Source organism: Syngnathoides biaculeatus, chromosome 10 (assembly GCF_019802595.1).
Source record: "Syngnathoides biaculeatus isolate LvHL_M chromosome 10, ASM1980259v1, whole genome shotgun sequence".
Classification (NCBI taxonomy): Eukaryota; Metazoa; Chordata; class Actinopteri; order Syngnathiformes; family Syngnathidae; genus Syngnathoides; species Syngnathoides biaculeatus.
The window spans coordinates 12,718,567-12,741,358 of NC_084649.1; the positions used below are offsets into that span (position 1 = coordinate 12,718,567).

General features: G+C 42.5%; 2 protein-coding genes across 5 annotated transcripts; both read right to left on the reverse strand.

The window, feature by feature from the left end:
- Positions 1 to 745: 745 nt before the first annotated feature.
- Positions 746 to 7,593, reverse strand: mmp19 (matrix metallopeptidase 19). Its single transcript, XM_061833183.1, has 9 exons — positions 7,360 to 7,593; positions 7,197 to 7,282; positions 6,901 to 7,031; positions 5,540 to 5,755; positions 5,192 to 5,437; positions 3,692 to 3,820; positions 2,887 to 3,051; positions 1,072 to 1,199; positions 746 to 1,004 (listed from the first exon to the last, which is right to left on the reverse strand). Exons 1-9 carry the CDS (start codon positions 7,453 to 7,455, stop codon positions 780 to 782), a joined length of 1,422 nt encoding a protein of 473 aa, XP_061689167.1. The 5' UTR covers positions 7,456 to 7,593; the 3' UTR covers positions 746 to 779.
- A 2,851-nt stretch (positions 7,594 to 10,444) lies between these two features.
- On the reverse strand, positions 10,445 to 21,449 carry suox (sulfite oxidase). Of its 4 annotated transcripts, none has more exons than XM_061832376.1 (5): positions 21,210 to 21,449; positions 15,298 to 15,368; positions 15,044 to 15,218; positions 13,806 to 14,078; positions 10,445 to 12,456 (listed from the first exon to the last, which is right to left on the reverse strand). In XM_061832376.1, the coding sequence occupies exons 2-5, from the start codon at positions 15,354 to 15,356 to the stop codon at positions 11,239 to 11,241; spliced, it is 1,725 nt and encodes a 574-aa protein (XP_061688360.1). In that variant the 5' UTR covers positions 15,357 to 15,368; positions 21,210 to 21,449; the 3' UTR covers positions 10,445 to 11,238. The 4 variants fall into 4 exon arrangements, with proteins under 4 accessions (XP_061688360.1, XP_061688361.1, XP_061688358.1 ...); XM_061832377.1 differs by having other exon boundaries at positions 21,153 to 21,449; XM_061832374.1 differs by lacking the exon at positions 21,210 to 21,449 and adding an exon at positions 17,303 to 17,356.
- Between the last annotated feature and the right edge of the window lie 1,343 nt (positions 21,450 to 22,792).

Genomic DNA, 22,792 nt, shown 5'->3' on the forward strand with positions numbered 1-22,792 from the left:
AAAAAAAAGCATGTTTGTTCATTGGTAGCTGTTATTCTCCATGTTGTTTGACTTTAGTCCAGACAATTCAACGTTGCCTGAATCTGTTCATAAATGTTGATAGAAATGAATAAAATACATCTGTTTGGTACTTATTAGTTCAATGAGCGCCATTGTTTTGTTCTCTTTCTGGCTCTTAGCAACCGGAGCTTTCTCACGCAATAACGAGGTCATTGGAAGGATTTCCTATTCTGGAGTTGGTCATAGCTGCCATGTTGTGTACGGCCAAGATTTTTTTCTTCTTGCTCACGCAAGGCAGGAACAAAACAGCCTTTCATTGCTTTTTTTTTTTTTTTTTTCTGTACTTAACATGAGTCTGCATCACAACACCTTATTTTTCTCTTCTGGCATCATATTGTGTTTAATTGTGCAAAAATATCAGGAGATACAATTCCAGCTTGTGCTCTTTGCTGTTGAGCCAGTGCGAATAAGTGCAGAGTGGAGGCAGTGTAAAATCAAAGGGTTCTGGTCAAAAGAGCACACGCCCATCATCATGTTACAGCTTCTTCAAAACCATCAACGCTCATAAACTAACACAAATATTTGAGAGAGAGAGATGAGAAAAAAACAAAGGCCTCCCTTTAATTTCTACAGATATCATACAAAATCTTACATCATTTTCACAGTTACAAAAGTACAACAAGGAGCCAGATAATCCAAGAGGGTGAAAGACTCCTTCATGTTGTTGTGTTCAATATACCCTTGCTTTTTGGCGTCTGCTGCCCCCTGCAGAGCGACCCTCAGCATCCCATCCAGCGCTCTTCCTTGCTCAGAGGGTATCCTCTGTCCACCCTCAGCAGCTCGTTGACTCGCCAGTAGTCATCTCCCTTGAAGAAGTACACCTTGCCGTTGGTCCAGGTGAAGGCGGCGTCCGGGCTGGACGGCACGCCGGTGAAGATCGTTGACAGCGGCCTGGGGGTCAAAGTGTTGTACTGGAGCTCGTCCCACTGCCAGAAATGAGAACCCTGCGAGCAAACAAGACGCCGTGAAAGTGCAGGCCTGACTGAGGAGCACCACCGAGATTTGCTGTACCTTAATGAAAATCAGCCTCTTGTTGCTCCCCAGGTAGAAAGCTGCGTCGATGTTAGGAGAGATGCGCTGCACTCTCTTCGGGTAGCCGTAGTCCAGCATAAAGCCAGAATACCGCCACACTCTGCTGCCTGAAGTAGATGCAAAAACAGCACACTTGGACGACAATATGCATTGATGCCATTTGGACACTTTTGTTGCATGTCTCCTCATGATACACAAACACCCCCCCCCCCCCACACACACACACACAAATCACTTTCTCTATTTAACTTTTAAGTCTATTACAGTACATTGACTACTGTTTTAAAACATTTATTCAAAGTTTGTGCATCATGTTTGCTTTCATTAATGTGAAATATAGGTATAAAATGTCTGCCTCATTGATGAGAAACACCTGGGCATACCGCTTTATTGTATTTTAATGTTGGTCGGGATCACTGATCTTAAAAAAAAAAAAAAAAGAAGAAGGATAGCTCATTGGCCACCAAAGCTGAAGCCACCGAAAGGAGATATCCGCCACCTTGATACTCCCAAAACAACCGTGCCGACCTGTGCGTTAAATGCCAGTTTCGTGGCTGTGAGAATACATTCCACAGGTAAATTAGAAAGATTTACTTTCACACTTTTGAAGTTTGTTTCTAAAGTGTTTTCTGATGAGCTTAATTCACTTAAAGTTTTGTTTTCAGTTGTTGTTGTTCACTGTTCACTCTCTGCTTCACCTTTTAGAGGCAGACTGTTTTTCGTGAAAAAGTGAAGTCAATATTTTCCCGATCTTCATCAGTGGATCAGCAAGAAAGCACATGTCATAATACAGAACTCTGCAAATTGAATTTGATTTTCAAATGCGAGGAAACATGTTTAAATGTTCACAAACGCAAATGAACAATCCGTTTTGCATGTATTTTCCCATTGCAAGTCCTTATTTCCAAAAATATATCTGATTGACTTGAAATTTGATGTTTTTATAACAAAAAATGCTTAGTTGTTTGCTATGTTATGACGATAGAGCTTCACAGCGTATTTTGGGAAAAGTTAACATGTCACGGAAATCGGGCCCTTGGTAATATGCAAGGTTTCTTGGTAGTCACAGTGTTATGTCTTTCCTTTGCACTTAGCCTTTTTTGGCTTACCAACCCGAATTAAAAATCCTTCATGTTACCAGAAGGGAAAAAATGTCAAGCTCACGCGACGAGTATTAATTCTACATATCAAACTTTGGGAAAAAACCCGCCATAATCCAACCTGTAAACCATGTCCTTCACAAACTTTGGGAGTACCAAGATGGCGGCCAGTTCGCTTCAACCAATCGACATCCCGCTCGATGTGTATACGCTATCTTCTTTTTCTTTCGGCTTGTCCCGTGAGGGGTCGCCACAAAGCAATGGTCGGGATGTGATGACTTGGAAAACTAATGAAGGCTTGAGCTAATTTTACAACTAAAACATTAGTTCTGAGTTTACTACGTACGAGGTGAGGTTTTTAGGTGGTACTCGAGGTAAACGGTTCGCAAAGCCCTGCTCTAAATGACCGATTTGAAACCTCACCCAGATTAAATTTCCCTGTTCTATCGTCAGATGAAGAACAACCACAGTCAAAATCCAACAAATATGGATTCAAATGAACAAATTCCGAATTCTATTTTTTTTTTAGGCTTGTCAGCCACAGTAATGCAAATGTTCTGCATAATTATGCGATGACATAATCACACATCATTCAGTAGCTTTTAGCAACACATGGAACCGCCTTGAGGTACATCTCCCGAAAACGAGTCGCCAGCCTTGAATGGCGTGACCGCTAGACAATCCGGTGGTTTACCTTTGAGAAAATACGTTTTATTGGTCCTCGGAGAGTGCACTGCTGCGTTCAGGTTCCCGGGGAGCTCCTTCCACAGCCTGTTAATCCTTAATGGCGGGTTGTGTCCCAGATTGGATACGGTCCACATGTAGTTCCCGCTGAAGGCGAAGGTCTTCCTCCAAGGACCTGATTGAACAAATAGAGACATCCTACCCCAGTGATTCTCAATGTGTTAGCACCATACTACTGCTTCAGTATAGTTCAGTTGTATTTAACTTTTAAGTATATTTCATTTGCAACAAACGTTAAAAGTGTTTGCTAATTTTTTTTAAAATTGTTTTGAGATTTTTACCCAATGCCTGCGAAATTCCCTGGAGAAAACGCACTCAGGGACAAGAAAAACATGCAAACTCCACACAGGTGGGGTCAGGATTCAAATCCCGGTCATCAGAACTGTGAGGCCAACGTTCTAAAAAGCTGCTCCAAGACCTAACCCCAAACCTAAAAATAACCCCTACCCCAAACCTAATTTTAACCCCTCCAGTGACTCCCCTTGCCTCTAATCCTGAACCCTATCCAAGATTTGACTATGTTCCGTATTCTAACCTTTAGTTTAACCCCAATCCATAATCCAGATTGTAAATTTTAATGTAAACTTTACCCATATGGACTAAAAATAGAAAATGTGACCAGCTGCTGGTGCGTCCAAAGTTTTCTTCCCAAGCGCCACTGGCTTAAGCAAGGCACTAAAGCCCCCGGTAGAGTTTATTATTTTTGCTCATGGTGCTAATCTGATGTTTCAGGTGTTTGCAGTCCGGCATCGTACCGAGCATGATTCCATCCAGCGCGGCCGTGCACGGGTCGGGGACGCTCTCGGTGCCGTTGTTGCTTTCTTCAGTGGGAAAGGCACCCTGTGAAGGCGTCGGACTGGCTAAAGTGGCAGTGATGCGTTTGCCTGGAAGAGAGAACGTTATTCCACATTAGGCACACCTACACCTGCTAGTATTTGAACACTCTGCTATATTGCAAGTTCTCCCACTTGGAAATCATGGAGGGGTCTGAAATTTTCATCGTAGGTCCATGTCCACTGTGAACGAGATAATTTAAAAAGAAAAATCCAGGAGTCGGAATGTATGATTTTTTTTAATGATTTATTTGTGTGATGCAGCTGTAAATATGTATTTGAACACCTGTCTATCAGCTAGAATTCTGACCCTCAAGGACCTGTTAGTCCGCCTTTAAAAGCCCACCTCCACTCCGTGTACTGTCCTGAATCAGATGCACCTGTGTGAGGTCATTGGCTGCATAAAGACACCTGTCCACCCCATACAATCAGTAAGACTCAAACTTGTAACATGTCAAGGCCCGTCTTAAGTTTGCCAATGACCATTTGGATGATACAGTGGAGTCATGGGAAAGAGTTTTGTGGTCAGATGAGACCAAAATGAAACTTTTTGGTCATAACTCCACTAACCGTGTTTGGAGGAAGACGAATGATGAGTTCCAGCCCAAGAACACCATGCCTACTGTGAAGTGTGGGCTTGGTAGCATCATGCTTTGGGGGTGTTTTTCTGTAGATGGGACTTGACGACTGCACTGTATTAAGGAGAGGAGGACCGCGGCCATGTACTGTGAGATCTTGGGGAACAACCTCTTTCCCTCAGTCGGAGCATTGAAGATGGGTCGCGGCTGGGTCTTTCAACATGACAATGACCCGAAGCGCACAGCCAGGAAAACCAAGGAGAGGCTCCGTAAGAAGCGTAAACCCTAAACCTAAACCCAATAGAAAATCTTTGGAGGGAGCTGAAACTCTTGTCTTTCTCAGCGACAGCCCAGAAACCTGTCTGATCTAGAGAAGATATGTGTGGAGGAGTGGGCCAAAATCCCTCCTGCAGTGTGTGCAGACCTGGTGAACAACTACAGGAAATGTTTGACCTCTGTAATTTCAGACAAAGGATACTGTACCAAATATTAACATTGGTTTTCTCAGGTGTTCAAATACTTATTTGCTGCTGTATCACACAAATAAATCATCAAAAAATCATACATTGTGATTTCTGGATTTTTCTTTTTAGATATTTCTCTCACAATGGACATGCACCTACGATGAACATTTCAGACCCCTCCATGATTTCTAAGTGGGAGAACTTGCAATATAGCAGGGTGTTCAAATACTTGTTTTCTTCACTGTAAATTTGGTGACAGTGATCAGAAACGTTTCTTGGGATGCAACTAGAACTAAACGTTATTGCATCCAATAGTATGGACTGAAGCGACCTATACGCAGTATTTATACTACTATTGTGAGCGTTTTGAAAAGACTTACCATATAGTGCCTGGATGCCTCGCACATCATCGAAGTGAAGCTTGAAGTTGCTACGGTAACCAGTATACACCGGGGCCATGAGGGCGCTTCTGAACTGAGAGTGAGCCAAGCCGAGCGCGTGGCCGATTTCATGAGCCGCCACGATCCGCAAATTAGACCCGTAGAACGTCCCCTCGGTCCAGAACTCGTCCTCGTCGAAGTGGACCATTCCAGACTCTGGCGCCTCCGCGTGGGCAAGTACGTTCCCTGCAGGGAGTAGGTGATGATGATGATGAAGAGGGGGCACGCGGGGGAGGGGGCGCAGTGGCTACAATGCTGAAAAGATGTGAGAAAATGTCAAATCCTGACCACGGCCATCGAACGGCGAGGCGCAGTAGCCGTCGTTTCTCTTGTGGAAGGCGATCCTGATGTCGCCTCGTCCGTATTCCACCTCTCTGAAGGCCAAATCGGTCACGTCGCTCCAGTACTTGAAGGCATTCCGTATGGCTGTTTTCACCAGGGCCTTCTTCATGTCAGGTGTGTAGTTATAAATGCGGTAAGTCAGACTCTTCTTCCTCCAGCGACCTGAGAAGACGCACAGTTTTGAGTCTGATCTGGGCCGGGTAAACTTTTGGACTCAAGGCCCACAAGTGACTTCAAAAGAAACGGATGTACAGTACCAGGCGCAAGATGCCATAGAAGGGCTAATAAACAGCATCATTAGAAACCTTTGAGCTACAAATAATTGAACAAAGTGGCGTGACATATCTAACCCATGTATTCGTTCATTCATTCATTTTCCAAACCACTTCTCCTCACTACAGTTTAACAATAATCCCAGGTGTATGTTCTTTATCCTCTGCAGAGAGCGACCAAAATGATTGCAGCTTACTGACGAGAGACTTCCTCCATGTTATATCCATCCATCCATAGGGCACATAAAGAGGCAGACTTGTCTGAGCTGCTTATCCTCACAAGGGTCACGGGAGCACTGGAGGATGTCCCAACTAACTCTGGGCGAAAGGGGGACTACACCCTGAACTGGTCGCAGGGCACAAGGCGGGGAAATATTCTGAACCGGACCCATGCTGCCTGCACTAAAGTCTGGTAAATTAAATGACCCATTTGAGGAAAAATGAATAAATGAATACAACACATATCACACTCTGAACCAGGGGTCACATGGTAGCCCGCGAGGACCATATAAGGTGCCCGTGAGGTATGTTTTAAAAATACCATAGGCCTCAAATTGTTACTATTATTTGTGCTTTAAATTCTGAATAAAAAAATTGAAAATACCTGTAATGTCATTTAGTACAGTAAATTCAAGCGAAAATATTTCATGTACGTGTAATGAACTGTGTCTTAAGTTCGCCGCAAACAAGTCACAAGTCAGGCCTCGCCTTTCATACGATCGGTGCTCACGAAGTAGCCCTCAGCCTCAAAAAGGTTGCTGAGCCCTGGGTTAGGGTTGGGTTATAACGTATGTTAGCTCCCTCGATGTGAGAAGAAGGGGAACCATAAGACTGGGAAATTTCCCAGCAAGCGTTTGCTACGTACCCAGAGTTCCACTTTTAGTCACACATGTCCATTCATCACAAGGAGACTTTTCAGCACGGAGGAGCGCTCTCAGAGCGTCACTCCGGCGCTGTCTGCACTGTATATTCCGAACCCTGGTGACTTTTTCAACACATTTGTGCCCGCAACCGGAATTTTATAGATTTCGTCACCCATCAGTCTGTATTTGTGCTGTTTCTTGTTGAAGGGGTCTTCCAGGCCACAGCGAGGCTGCCTCATCACGGCCAGGGTGGCTGCGTCCAACTCGCCACTGGGGGGCAGATCGTTCACCCTTTGGAAGATGCTGATGACAAAGAGGGATCAGAGAAGAGTTTCCGCTGCACTTAGTTGCTCTGCACATACTCGGATTCTACACGACAGCTGTGTCCAATGTCCAATAGCATTTGTAATAGTGTTGATAGTATCCATGTTTGAAACAGTTCAATTCATTTAACTGCTCCAAAGTTACCTGAGAGCTTCGATGACCTCCTCCAGGTAGCTGGGGTCCTCCGGGTCAGTGGGCTCATTCAGGTAGCCGTACTGCTTCAAATAAGCCTGTGGTGTGGATCAACAGACAACCGAGTTGAGCTCCTGCAGTTGTGCTTCAAATATCACGGCAAACATCCTCTCACCTGCGCCTCGTTGAGTTCCTTCCACTGCACCACCGCACAGAGCGAACGGCCGCAACCGAGCAGCACGAGCAGCACGAGCAGCCCGCTGAGCTCCATCTTCCAGCTTCGGAGGTTTTCCCCAAGCCCAAAAAAAAATCCACAGCGGAGTGCTCGGCCTGCCGAGGCAACGGCACTTTTAAAGCGGGCCCGGCGTGTGAGTCAGCGCTGTGGAGACGATGAGCCATTGGTGAAGAATGTAGATTTGAGGAACAGGCTGAGCTCAATGCGTGCGCACGCACGCGTGTGTTTACGTGTGCACTTGGCCTGTCCAGCTGCTCAGGAAGGAGTCATAGTAGTGGTCTATGCTGCGCAAGCACGTCCAGAGTCAACACGCTGGAAGCAAGGCCTTGCAGAGGATCTAAAAATCGAGGAGGGGAGCTGGGATACAACTTAATTAAAACTTGAATGCAGTGAGACGGTTCAAATACCACCTGATCAGGCTCGTGGGTATCGTGAACATGCAAATTCCCCACAGGGAGGGCTAGGATTGAACCCAGGACCTCAGTACTGCGAGGCCAACGGTTCACCAGCTGCGCCACCGCATCGTAATACAATACGATAAAATATATATTCTAAGCATCTGCTAAATTCTGAACACATCCGCATATATGAGTGGTTGTGTGGACATTTTACATTTTCACATCCCCTCTAAAATATTCTACATACTATATGCATAAGGAATCGTGGAGAAAGTTTTTCGAAAAGATTCCTCCAGCCAACAAAACCTTCCATTAAGAAATAGAAATACTTATTACTTATACTTTATTCACTGTCGCTTCCTTTGTTAATAGTTCTATTGCTGACCGTGTTGATTGTCTTAACATAAATAAATCCAAAATACACACACTACTGTTTTTTTCTTTCTTAGCTGTACGAATGTAGTTTAAGGGCGAGTATTTTTTTTGGGATTTAAGCACCTGCCACCCAAAAATGCCTGTGCACATGCCTGATTCTATAAAGACACACATGAGCGGGCATTTATCTTCCGCCCACGCACCCACCACACATCTCGATTTGTCTCACAGCAAAGTGATAGTACACAATCCAAGGGTAAGAGGGACAAAGTCTACCCTGACAAAACAGAATGGATTTTATAAGCGCAAAGGAATACTTTTTTAAATTTTTGTTTTGACAATGCTACTACCAGCTTGTATACGTGCATGTTTCTTGCTTTGGGTGTGAAAGGTTGGGAGTTCAAATCTCAAACAAGCCCTCTTTAGGTAAAACACTCTTCAAGGACTTTTGCTGGAAGAGTGCAAGTTATGGTTGACACTCTTTCAGATCCCAATAAATTGGAAGAAGTCCAAGAGTTTATTTCTTTCAGTGGTTAATTTAAGAATGTCAAATTTAACTATACAGATTACTTGAACTGTTTAAAACATACTTTTTAGATGGTTAACCTAATTTCTACAGTATACTGACATTATTGACATTGACACACTCTATTTTAATTTCTTGATAGTAAATTGGAGCAAATAATTAGTTATTTCATTCTGTGTATAATCAATCTAAACAGTATGAGAGTTAATTGAAAAAAAAAACTCTAAAAAATGTACTCTAAACTATTGTAATTTGTTTACTTATCTTCTTCTAACTTACCAAATGTTTATGTGGTGTAATTTGGTCATCATGCCACCAATCCCCACATGCATTTTGACATACAATACGTACTGTTTTTTACTTTTCTGTTGACTTTTTGGTTCATTGAATTTTTGTGCATCGCCTTGGTTAGTTTCCAATGAGGAAAATTGCAATTGTGTAACCCTACTTAAGTCTAGACACGCTGCTCCAGGTAAATACTGAGATGTTTGTTTTGTTTTTATTGCTTTTCCTCTTTATTACATGTTAATTGTTGTTATTCTCGTTTTCGTGACTGTGAATTCTCAGCAGCAGCGCACACACACACACACACACACACACACACACACACACACACACCACACACACACACACACACACACACAGACACGTTCTACTCATGAATGAGTCACTGGTACTGGTTTTCACAACAAAAACCAAGATGCTGCACTCATATGACATTTTGACGGATCTTTTCTGTGCACCCCAATGTTCAGGCAGCCGTGAGTCACAAAGTGACCCCCGGGGACGTGAGAGGAAAACAAAAAAATCTGCCAAAATACGCTGACACAGGACAAGTCCATTGGGACACATCCTAAATAAGATGCATGAAACATAATATGTGTTACAGATTTTTTTTTTAAACACGTTACCGGCGCTTGGAAGTGTCTACGATGAATCTTGAGAAACATCGGGATTCAGGAACAACATATAATAATGGTTAGGATTCAGTTGCACAATCCTGTGTGTGAGCCAACGAGACAAAGGGGATATTGCGTGAGGCCTCGAGCCAAAATAACCAAATTCCCCAAACAGGATGTGGCTAGAATTCTCAGAACTTGTCCTCATTTTGCCTTCACTTATGGAAGCATCATCCACAGTGTTACATAAAAGATTTTATACCGGCGACAGCACCTGGCTAATCTTGGGTGTGCAGCCCTGCATCACAGTGCTTGCGAGAGCTGCTGTCAGCAGAGCGGAAGCCTAATTTTAGAAAAATTTCAACTTGCAAAAGCCACAAAATGTATCACCTGCACGTGAGCTCTAGCTCATCTGTTAGGAGGATGAAACCGAGGTCACCTGCCACAAAACATTGCTTCCAATGTGAGAACAAAACTGAAAAAATTGACAAGAGGTGGGCTCCATCCTGGACTTTTGGGGAAAAAAAAAAAAAAAAAAAAAAAAAAAAAATCACTCACGCTTGACAATTCTGGCATCAATTAACCTAACATGCAAGTTTTTTTTTTTTGTTTTAAACATTGGGCAAAAACTGGACAACCTGTAAAAAACCCACACAGGCACAGCGAAATCATGCCAACATCATACAGGAAGGCTGGAGCCCAGATTCAAACCTGTGAAGCAAGTAAATCAAAGCAAATGGGAAATTACATAGTGAAACATTAAAAAAAACCCCAAAAAAATAACGCATTTTTCACCTGTGACCAATAAATCATCACTGACTCACGTATAAATTTAACATCTGTTTATTATTCATCACAAAAAGTAGCGACTGAATATATTTCAGGGTTGATCCACACTCAGCATCTTTCACTGATCAACATTTTGATAATCCAAGATTCTTCAAAACAATGAAAAGTTTAAAAAGGGGGCAGATAGCGATGTTAAATATTCCTATGATTTTTCACACAGTAATGGCCATTTCCTTCATTAATATCCCGGCTGCGTTCGCTTCATATCAAGATTTGATCGTTTTGGATGGTGAGACCAGAGCCAAACTGACAGCTAAGCCATGCATTGTGCAATTTAGTTTTTCATTCCAAAAAAATATATCTCTCAAATCAGATCATTCCTTGATATTTTCAAGTATTCGGCAAAACTTCACTGAGATGAAAAAAGAAACGGTTTTCTTTGCTGCAAATAAAAATCTAAGAACTGACTTCACTTGCACTCAAGATTTAAGGTTAACGGACCTGTGGAAAGGCAAGCAGTTATACACAATCTTAGAGATCCTTGTTTAGGTCCATGTGCTAGTCCTCTATGTCCTCTCGAGTAAAACACTACCAGCTAAGCCACGCTGTCCACTAGTGCAGACAGAGAGCGCACTAGTACATGGACCTTAAGGTGGACATCAAAGGTATTGAATATATGCTGAAATGTCTTTGCATTACGACTCTCGGTTCAATCACCCCGTCATATGAAGTTAGCACAGTTCTAGATTCAAAGGAATTCTAGAAAGTTGTTCGAGCGAGGAACACAGCCAGGTCGTCATCAGTGGGCATCAAACAACGGTCTTCTGAAGTCTTAGTCCTCATCGTCCCTGACAGTGACCTTCACCCTGTGCCAGGCGTTACTCAGCACCCCTCTCAGGTTCCAGATGGGAGCGACGGTGTCGGGCTGCATGTTGTAGCTGTTGTCCACGGCCTTGCAGACGATCTCCAGCTGCTGGGCCTCCGGAGGAAGCGGCGCCGTGAGCTCCCACAGCTTCCAGGCCCAGGCTCTCCCTGGCGGAGGCGAAGGTTCCGGCGCCTGCCCCCTGTCGCCGCTCCTCAGCTGAGCAACCTGCCAGGTCTTCCCTCCATCCAGCGACACGTCCACACGCACCACCTCCCGTCCTCCGCCGCTCCACGCGTAGCCCTTCACCGTCACCTCTTCATCGGCACGGGAGACCACGGCGCCATTCGCGGGCACGGTAATGGCCGACTGGACGGGCAGCTCCTGGATGGCCGGAGCGGATTTAAAGTTGACGGTGTCCCAGTCGGTGGCGGGCGAGAAGCCCTTGTAGTCGTTCTGTTGCCAGTGGCTGGCGCTCTCATCTGCGCTCACTGTGATCTTGGAAAGCCACTTGACGTTCCGGGCTCCCACCGTTCCGGGCACCACCACTCGCACCGGGAAGCCATGATCGGCCGGAAGAGGTTCGCCGTTCATCTCGTAAGCCAACAGCACGTCGCCTTCCTCGCTCATCGCCTTATTCAGGGGAATAGAAGCGCCGTAAGTGGTCTCCGTCACGTCTTTGTCCAGCCCCTCGAACTGTACGTGGTGAGCCCACAGCGCCACGTCCGGACCGTAGCCGGCCTCCAGCAGCACATCCCTGAGGCGAGCGCCGGCCCATTTGGCGTTGCTGATGGCGGCGATCCCCCAGTTCAGTCCCTTCACCTGCTTGACCGCGTTCATCTCAGAGCGCCGGTTGCCTGCACACTGCAACGTGGCTGTGACCGTGTGCTTGGGGAAGCGGTTCTTTAAGTCCTCCAAGGAGAGCTTGAGACCCCCTCCGGGGAGGCCGTCCACGTGCAGCTCATACGACGCCGGGTCCACTTGAGGAACGGGCAGGTGGTTCCTCTTGAAGAAGATGGCGGAGGGCGTGACGTAGCTGTCCGAGAGGATCTCGGGAGGCGGCTCTGCGTTGAAGGGCTTCAGGCTGTTGACCCGCAGCACGGGATGTCGCTCGGGGTCCGACGAGTACGGATCGGATGACGCCACACTGTGCTGCTGCTTCTGATCCTCCGCTCGCAACTCACCAACCTTGTAGACGATAAAAAAATGTCAAGCTGAATTTGGCAAACAGAGTCACAATATTTTATACTAATATTTACACTACGAAAGCATAAACATACCCAAAAAATACCCAAAGTGCAACTGAACTGTTTATGTAAAATTTGTTAAAAGGTATGATTTTTACTTATGTGCAAAATTATAAGTACACTTTTGATTCGCCTGAATTTAAGCATAGTGCATAGTTACAGTAGCTGACAATAATACGTAATGTTTGTACAAATTTCGATTAACCATTACTATGGTCCTAAATTCTCACGATGGTCATTACAGTGGTAGATTTTTTTAGGTAGCACTTGGTGTAACAAGTGAGCTCCAGAAGATGTTAGAAGTTACCGGGTTATTCTAAAAAGTACCAATGGTTCCTTCAAAATTGCCAGAAAAGATTGGAGAACAGATTTGGTTGTTAACATCAATAAAAAGGAAACATTTTCCATTTTAGTCCTTTGCTAATTTCTTGTGCCATTTCCACCTAAAAAAAAAATAAATTATATATATATATATTTTTTTTTTTTCAAGGATATGAATAATTTTTGATTTATTTACAAGTTACAATTACACTAAACAGATTTTTTAAATAAGATAGTAAACAAATGTGATATTTTATTTACTATTCCTTAATATGGCGACACGGTGATTCAGTTGGAAAGCGTTGGCCTCACAGTTCTGAGGACCCGGGTTCGATCCCGGCCCCGCCAGTGTGGAGTTTGCATGTTCTTCCCGTTGTTCTCCGGGAACTCCGGTTTCCTCCCACATCCCAAAAACATGCAACATTAATTGGACACTCTAAATTGCCCCTAGGTGTGATTGTGAGTGCGACTGTTTGTCTCCATGTGCCCTGCGATTGGCTGGCAATCAGTTCAGGGTGTACTCTCTCTCCTGCCCATTGACAGCTGGGATAAGATCCAACACTCCTGTGACCCATATGAGGATCAGCAGCTAAGAAAATGGATGGATTCCTTATTATTTTGTTAATTCAACATGCGTCTGCAAGTAGATATTGCTTGCCTGTCAAATTAGAAGCATTTATTAAAAGGGATATCACGACTAATGTCACTTTGGACGCCAATAAAAAACATATATATATACAAAATAGGCTTGAACCCCTAAAAATGTTTTTTTTTTACCTGCTCGCTACAGTTCTTATCCCTCTTTATGCCATTCCACACATACGTGAGAATGTCCACTATCCTTTTATGTGGATGCAATCGGTGCACATTGCCATCAAATCAATAAAACAGGTAGGCAAAAAGGAACGTTGAATTAATTGGTTATTAATTGTTGAAACTGGTCACCAGGTTGGCTTGTATTCATTGCACCTTATATTCAGAGAGGATGTTCAGCACGTGCTCCTGGTTATGCACTGCATAGAGAGCCCAAAAGGGTTCGAGGGCCCCGCCTGCCGCCAGAAGGATTTTATCCCCGCCAGGGTGCATTGCGACGAACTCGGTGATGTCATAGACGGCCCCGTCGTAAGTGACCCAGACGCCATCTTGCAGAGTGCGGTGCTTGGTGACCTCCTCTTGGCTGAAGATGGGAAGCTGAGAGGTTTTTGCTTTGACCGGAACGCTAACGGCGTTGGCCTCTTCCGCCTGCATGGCAGAGATAATGCACTTTTATCAATCGGCAAACACAGCACCTAAAAAGCAGTTGGTCAGAGTTGACTTTAAAATACACGACGACGTTGAGCCATTTCTCATAAATTTGGGAGTCATGCCCACAATGCAAACTGCAAAGTGTCCAACTTGGCTTGACTTTCAAGAGATCTGATACTGATGCTGAGGTCATGAGCTGCATGCTGAATCACAGAGGAAGAGGGAGTCAAAGCTGACAAATGTGCTGAGTCGCCTCTTTGCCGTCACTGTTTGCAAAAACACGGCCGGGGCGTCACCAGGGCAGCCAGCACCATTAACTCTACTTACTTGATTGTAACAAAGGAAGTAATGGGGCCAAATATTAAAAAAACAAACAAAAAAAAAAGACTAGGGTAAGGGAGTAGGGACAACCCCCCCCCCCCCCCTAAAATTTATACACGGCGCACGGTGGATGACTGTAATGCATCTGCCTCACAATTCTGAGGACTATGGTTCGAATCGGGCCTCTACTGTGTGGAGTTTGCATGTGTGCCGGTGTGGGTTTTCTCTGGGTACTCGGGTTTGATTAGAGAGCACCCAAGGCAGGATTTCTACATTTGATTGGCGGTGTGAAAGTTTATCACCAACAAACAGACACACACACACTTGATTTGGTCAATTGGATCACAATAGTATGGTTTCATGCCTAGAAAGAGTATCACAGACGCATTATTTGCCTTGAGGATACTCATGGTAAAGTACAGAGAAGGTCAGAAGGAGCTACAATGTGGTTGATGGATGTTGTGAGGGAAGACATGAGGACAGTGGGTGTTAGAGATGAGGATGCACGAGATAGGCTTAGATGGAAAAGATGACACGCTGTTGCGACCCCGAACGGGACAAGCCGAGAGGACAAGAAGAAGAAGAAGAAGGATCGCAACGGATGAAATGAAACTATCAGTGATGAGGGAACGGCGGCAGACCTTGTGATGGTGGAGGCCGTAAGCCAGCACAGCTCCTGTCCCGGCCAGAAGACCCGCTACGGCTTGTGTCCAGCTGCGACCGTGTCTCGGGTACTCCCATCTCTGGTCCCTGTTGCTGCTGCCGCCGCCCACGAGGCGAATCGCATACCACGCTGGAGCGGCGGATGCTTGAGGTCTACAAAAATTGAGAGCATCTGATTAAGCCTCTGATCGGATACAAAAGAGGGACAAACACCGTCTGGGAGCAAACATACCTTTGAGTCAAAAAGGGAGCAAATTGAGTAAGACATCGACAGCATCTAAACAGCAGCATTGCATTGATTTTCTGTGGAAAGATCATATTAAAAAAGATTTAGCCAACATATAATATGAAATGTTGCAAAGAAAGTGCAGACAGATGCGCTCAATCAAGCATGATGAACTTGTTTGCAATCTGCCTCCATTTTGGTTTTCATACTGAATTAATTAATGCAATGCTTTATCAAAAGTTTATTCCAAAAAATGTGCACTGTGAATTCATTTTGACAGTCTCATCTGAGGATGATCATTTTAAAAACTCCTTTAGTATGAGTTTGCAGTCCACTCTTACCCCAGTGAAACAATCACTTTAAGACAGCGTCACTCAAAACAGAGCATTCATCCATCCATTTTCTATGCCGCTTATCCTCAGTGGGCTTCCACTCAAGTTGGAGCCTACGCTTACTGACTTTGGATAAGACATACTCGTGCCCTAAAGGGGCAGCCAAGAATGGTTGGTTTTAACTTTGCGGAACTGCAGAACTCTTTGGAACTCCTCAAGTCAAACTTAGTCACGTGAGTGGAACAATAAAATACGTCCACGGTAACACTGAGGCAGCTAACAAGTTAAACAGGTGGGTTGCAGTCAGTGGTTTTAGTGTTAAAGCTGATGAAAATGCAACGCTAGAAAGAAAGCAGAAACAGTCGCTTCACCAAATGTCAACCTAGCAACGTTACAGTGAACTAGAACAAAATTTACATAAACGTTCCCAGTATGACTAACCTTGTGGGTCATAGGCAGGTAGGGGAAGGAATCGACATTTTAAAGTGCATTTTCTTCCGCTCATTTCGTCAGCTCTTATTTTTGCGGTGTAGTTTTAGTTTTGTTTTTACCTGCTTACCTTTCAAACCAAATTGTTCCAGTGCATAACCTTCAAAATAAAAGACTACACACAGGTACTTAAAACTTGCACATATAAACTATTTGACGTGATAGACAAGTTGTAAGTATTTTAGCAATACTATCTATATACATTAATTTATGAAAATTTCTTATGGCTGAATTGGGCCTCATGTATGTTATTTTTTTTAGACGTAATTAATTACTGTTGTAAATGACCCCTCCGTGGATGTTGCGCAATCCGCGTCACTGACCAATCAGAGGCCAGAGATCTGCATAATCTCGGACTCAAATCTCAGACAACGCTGGCTGGATGGTCCAGTATAGCTTCTGTTGGCGTTTTATCGTGTATTTGGGTTCTTTAACAATATATATATGGTTAAGAGGTGTAGTCACGGACTTTATAATAGTGACGACAGGTATCCTGAAAGGCTAGTTGGTGGACTTCAATTCGTACCCTTTCCAAAACCGAAGACCCAGTACAAAAAATGTCTTTGATGGATCAAACTTTGTGTAAGACCGCATCATCAACTGAATCCATCTAAAATCAACCGGAACAGAAGACAGAGTATGAAAAATGTCTTTGATGGATAAAACTTTGAGGAAGACCGCATGATCAACTGAATCCATCAACCGGAACAGATATGTTTGCACGAAGGTAAACCCTAAATTTGATTTTCAATACATGTCTCACAAACGGTTATACAGATACATATACAGATTCTACACACAAGTGTGATATGTAACACGAAAATAGGAAACTGTCAATGACGAATTCGTCTTTGGGTTATAATATATTATATTATGTGGCTTCTCAGTCTTCTCCGGACTCTGGAAAGATCTCGCGCTAATATCAATGGTTTCTCCGTCGATATGCATGTAAATACCATTGTAATACCCCTCGCTGAAATACTTGAAGCCCTGCTGTCTGCTTTTCAACGATATTTCACTGTTAGCTAAGAATGCGAGTGAGAAATCAGCCGGTAAATCGGGCAGTTTCGCTCTATTCCTTTCTTGCTGCGCCAATATTTTTCCAAATTGTTTGTCTGACGTCAGCGCACGTGGCGTGGTAAAGTCCCCTGTACGGAGGGGTCAATTGAAATCATATTCTTGGCCAATACCTGAGGTTGCACGTTCCTATTTAATATCCATCCATCCATTTTCTTTGCCGCTTATCCTCACGAGGGTCCCGGGGAGTGCTGGAGTCTATCTCAGCTGTCAAAGGGCAGGAGGCGGGGTACACCCTGAACTGGTTGCCAGCCAATCGCAGGGCAGATAGAGCCAAACAGCCACACTCTCAATTACACCTAGGGGCAATTTAGAGTGTCCAATTAAGGTTGCATGTTTTTGGGATGTTGGAGGAAACCGGAGTGCCTGGAGAAAACCCACGCAGGCACAGGGAGAACATGCAAACTCCACACAGTCTGGGATTGAACCCCGGACCTCAGAACTATGAGGCCAACACTTTAGCAGCTGATCCACCGTGCCGCCTCTAATGAATCAATTTAGAAAAAATACCAGTATGTTACTCAACTACTTTTTTAAAAAAATGAGAACTTATAAACACTTAAGTGATTAATCAGAAGACTACTTTTTGGTTTTACTTGAGTTATAGATATTCTAAAGAAACAGTACTCTTATTTAAGTAAATTTTTTGTCACTATACTTATTCATGTGCATGCATAATGCTGCTAAACATCACACAGAAAAGAACCAGTGATTGGGATAAAATAATTTAAGCCTCCCACCTGATAAAAGCCCAGCACTCTCTCCACTGCAGTTGAGTAAATAAACTTCCTACATTGTAATATGAGGAAAGACGGTATCATTAAACTGCTAGTTTTATTTCTAAAAGATGTGAGTTAATATCATCTTTCGTATCACAGGCGGCCACTCAAAAGTGTGTCGCAAACGTTACCTTCATCCTAATCTTGTTTAAACCACGACCCGTATACTCTGCATTCTTGGAAAAAATGATAAAGGGCACCTCTATACTCTTCCTCCTACTGGAACAACCAATCAGCAGAGACTTTGAAAAGAGCAGCTACACTAACAGAAATGTGGCAAACACACATAGCTGGAAATAATTGTTACAGATAGTTTTACTACTATACTTCCAAACCTATAGAAGTACCGGTGGAAGTAGAAGTAGAAGGACCATGTGTAAAAATATGCCATACCAGTGCTCCTCAATAAATCTTAATTCTGTACAAAAGTTAATTTATTATCTTTCAATGTTAATAAAAAAAAAAAGACAAAAATAAACGCACATGAAATGTCCAATTGCCTCTATTAAGCGATTCATGGGCAGGGTGGGAATTTTTTGCCTTATGGAGATAAAAGTCTCATAGATTTTATATTGATATTATCACAGTAAACCAAGAATGAGGCACGCCAGCTAATTACGTAGAACTAAATAGATTTATTAAACGCATAGCAAAACACATTTCAGAAGGACCAATTTTATATCTTTATGTTTGAAGCCTGAAATGTGGCGAAAAGTTGAAACGTTTAAGGGGCCAAATACTTTCACAAGGCACTGTATTAGAAGGAAATACATTGCTTAATAAAGAAGGACACATCAGATATGGACGCCAATAAAAAACAAAGATGAATGATAAATTCAAGCAAACTCGGGGAGTGCAGATGAGGCCAAAGGATCAGCCTAACATGAGTCAAAGGGAAAGATTAATCAGACAAACTCATTTCTCTCAACACTGATGAACCGTAGTCTAAAACAAAAACGATGAAGAGTTCCGCCTTCTTCAAATCAATTTGAATTCTGAGAAAAATGTATAGCAAAGAGCCAGAATTTAACACTACAAAAAGCCCAATTTAACACCTTACTTTGACAGTTTGATTGTACCGTATTAGCACACGGTGACAATGAATGACAGCTCTCAGCCATAAACCCATTCATTATATAGTAAGAAGGGCTTACCTTTAATCATCTTATGATTTTATTATAACCAACTGTTTCAGTAGTTTTTGAGATTATTTCCCAGCAGCCTTAATTGATGCAACCAATGGATAACAAAAACTAATACCAAGTAGGGGTCTCTCCTCTCTCTACCAGAGGAAGCCCACTACTGTAGTAGGAAGTTACAAAGTACAAAGATTATGTTTTCCTTAGATGTCCAAAGACAAGAGCTAGTAAAAAGTTGACTAAGTAGAGAGAACTGTTGGATGGAGTGGGCCAAAAAAACATCCCATCATAAACAACAACTACAATCCCAACAGGATTAAACATTTGTCACCACGTAAATGTGTGCAATAACAAGTGGAAAAAAGCAGACTGATTAAACTCATGACCTGGAATAGATGACAGCATGGCTTACGTCACCTAAAACAGAACATTAGTCTCAAGGCTCGCTAGCAGTTAGCATGGCGGCAGTCACACACCGCTCTGCTTGTCAAAGAATCACACATATATACACGCACAAGTTCAACATATTTATTATTTATTTTATATATCGGTGCTACTTAAAAGTGCTGAAATGAACATAAATGTAATGTAATGGACATGCACGGCATGTAACATTTTCTAACGTTCAAGCAAGTGTTCACAGACCAAACACGGATGTATGCACGGCGTATCTTATCAGAACAAGATGAACTCTGCTGATTCATGAAAGAAAGCCACTATCTTCGTCTCTCTTGACAAATGTCTTCACATACCAAATTGATGCCAGTAAGTCGTAAAATGAGACTTTACACCTGCATTATTGAATCCAAACACCACACAGTAATTTTTTTTTTTTTTTACATTGGCCATCAGATCAAATGCTCAATAATCATCTGAACAAAACAATAAATAGACCTCCAGCATGGCGTCTAGAGCCTTAGATGGGGGACACCATGGGAAAACTATATTGTTTATATTATATATACTGTTATTTAAAGCCAGAATGTAGAACAAGGAGCGTTAACAACAATGATCCAACAGATTGGGAGACATTATTTAAGATCTGGTGCTGTCAGTTCCAAGAATATTTGTGCGAATGTAACAGAACATGCGGCTCAGAAAATGGCTTAATAAAATTGCTGTGTTTTTTTTTCTTGAATTATTTCACATTGTTAGCAAAGATAAAAAAAAGTTCGTTTCGGCTTGTTCGTTTTTTTATGCGGCTCGGCTTTGGGGTTGCCACAAAAGTTAAAAAGCTAAAAAACTGCTAGCAAAGATAGGTTATCTTTGAAAAAAAAAAAACAACAACAACAAAAGATAGCATTTATTTTCTCAGAATGAGTACAACAAAAGCTTATAAGGGGAAAGGGTTAGTTTGCAGGGTTTTCCCGCATTGTATTAAGATATCAAAATGAGTACTCTTTGTAATTGACTTTAAAACTTCATGTTAACTTATTTATATTCCACTCTCTACTTTCAAAAAAAGGTTGAAACAGTACTTGTACTTTCCCCCCCTTAACATAACCATCTATATTTAAGTACAGGGTATGAGTCTGTTTTATTCTGAATCTGCAAAGTCTTGTATGCTGTTGACTCATCAATTACAAAGTCTGCTGTAATATAATACTGTGTTTAATATTGCTATTGCTGCAGACCCACGTTTAAAAAGTGACACGTACACGATTAGCTAAACTTGAACGGGGAATCAAAAACGATTGGAGCACTAAACATAAAATGAAGTGACAATAAAATGCAATGACTGCCTCCAGTAAACATGACCCAAATCTCCTCTATTCACGCTCGTATGATTAATAACACGAATTGGGCACGAGCTACAAAAAACGCAGTCTCTGCAACTTAGAATGACTAGTAAAATATTTCTTCCACCCTCGTGAAGTAATGTACACAATGTTACTGAATTAACTATGACTGCGGATACTAAATGGACACATTTCGTATAGCGTTCAGTAGTTTGTACACAGAATATTTAGACGTCCGTCTCATGGCTAATTTTGCTACAGTTAGCAAGCATGGCCATGATGTCCGGGGCTCACGGAATCACCTACCCGAGTATTTGTCCACGAAGAGGACCTCTTAGGCTAATTAAATCAAAACAAACTCACATTTGCGCTGTCAGTCGCCCGCTCTTGCTACTGTGACTCTGCCACGCTCAAAAAAAAAAAAAAAAAAAAAAAAAAAAAATAAAAAAAAAAAAAAAAATCGAACAGGCGTGAGACGTGAAACCCACTGGCAGCAGTTGAGAGACATTCAAGATATCAAGTGTCGCGTAATGTTGAACATTCACATCGAAAAGACCCAAAACGGACTTTTGGGTCTCGTCAACGATTGATCACGACAGTATTCTAAAATAAAGACGGAAGTGACTCATACAAATACACTTAAGAGCAGTGATTCTTGAACTTTTTACACAAAGTGCCACCTAAAAAAAATAATAAAAAATACATATCTCTCGATGTACCACTATCAGTATCGTCATCAAAATACAGTAGCAGACTATGATCAAGTATTTACGGGAAAAAAAAAACAGATGGACTTTATTCTAAAAAAATATATTTATTGTAAGCCTGCAAGATTATTAACATTTCATCATTATTACAGTACTGGGTCTTTAAAAAAAATTGAACAATAAATCAATTAAAATGAATTTTACATAAAAGTTAGGTTAAGTTAATATTTTATACAAATATTAAGAGGGACGGCATGGAGGTTCAGCTGGAAAGCGTTGGCCTCACAGTTCTAAGGTCCCGGGTTCAATCCCGGCCCCGCCTGTGTGGACTTTGCATGTTCTCTCCGTGCCTGCGTGGGTTTTCTCCGGGCACTCCGCTTTCCTCCCACATCCCAAAAACATGCAACATTAATTGGAGACTCTAAATTGCCCCTAGGTTTGATTGTGAGTGCGGCTGTTTGTCTTGATGTCCCCTGCGATTGGCTGACAACCAGGTTCAGGGGTTACCCCCGTCTCCTGCGCGTTGACAGCTGAGATCAGCCCCAGCACTCCCTGCGACCCCTGTGAGGATAAGCGGCTAAGAAAATTGATGGATATTAAGAGAATGTATTGAACGTTAAATACAACTGAACAGTACTCTTCAGTGTAGTCTTTTGTGGACCACTAGAACGAGCCACATCAAGTTCATACTGGCCATCGTACAGGGCATTAATACATCCCTCTTCCAAGTCGGTTATCCTCACAAGTGTTGCTGGAGTGCTGGAGCCCATCTCCGTTGACTTCAGGTAATAGGCAAACAAAACAATGAAAAGAAAAATCAGTAAATGAGTGTCTTCTCATGCTATTGCGTAAACTAGCTGATTCAATACGAATAGTTCATATATACAGTACAATTCAAACGAAAAAAAATCACCTAAAATGATTTTTAATGTGCGGTTCTCAAGATTAAATGCAAATACCTTGAAAGTTAAATCCAACATTTTAATATTGGAAAATATCTGCTTGTATTTATATTTGCATTACAAGAACCTTTTCAGAGATTTACAAAGTAGTTTATAGTTGCAGCACTTTGCAGTGGTACACGCCCGTGTGGTTAAATAAGATAAACTATTTGAAATGGTGTGTACATTTCTATGCTAACTCTAATTACCACCACAATAATAAACACATTGTTGAATTAATGGCACGGTATCAATCAAACTGAACATTGTTATCTTTGTAAAGTTGAATAGTCTTCCT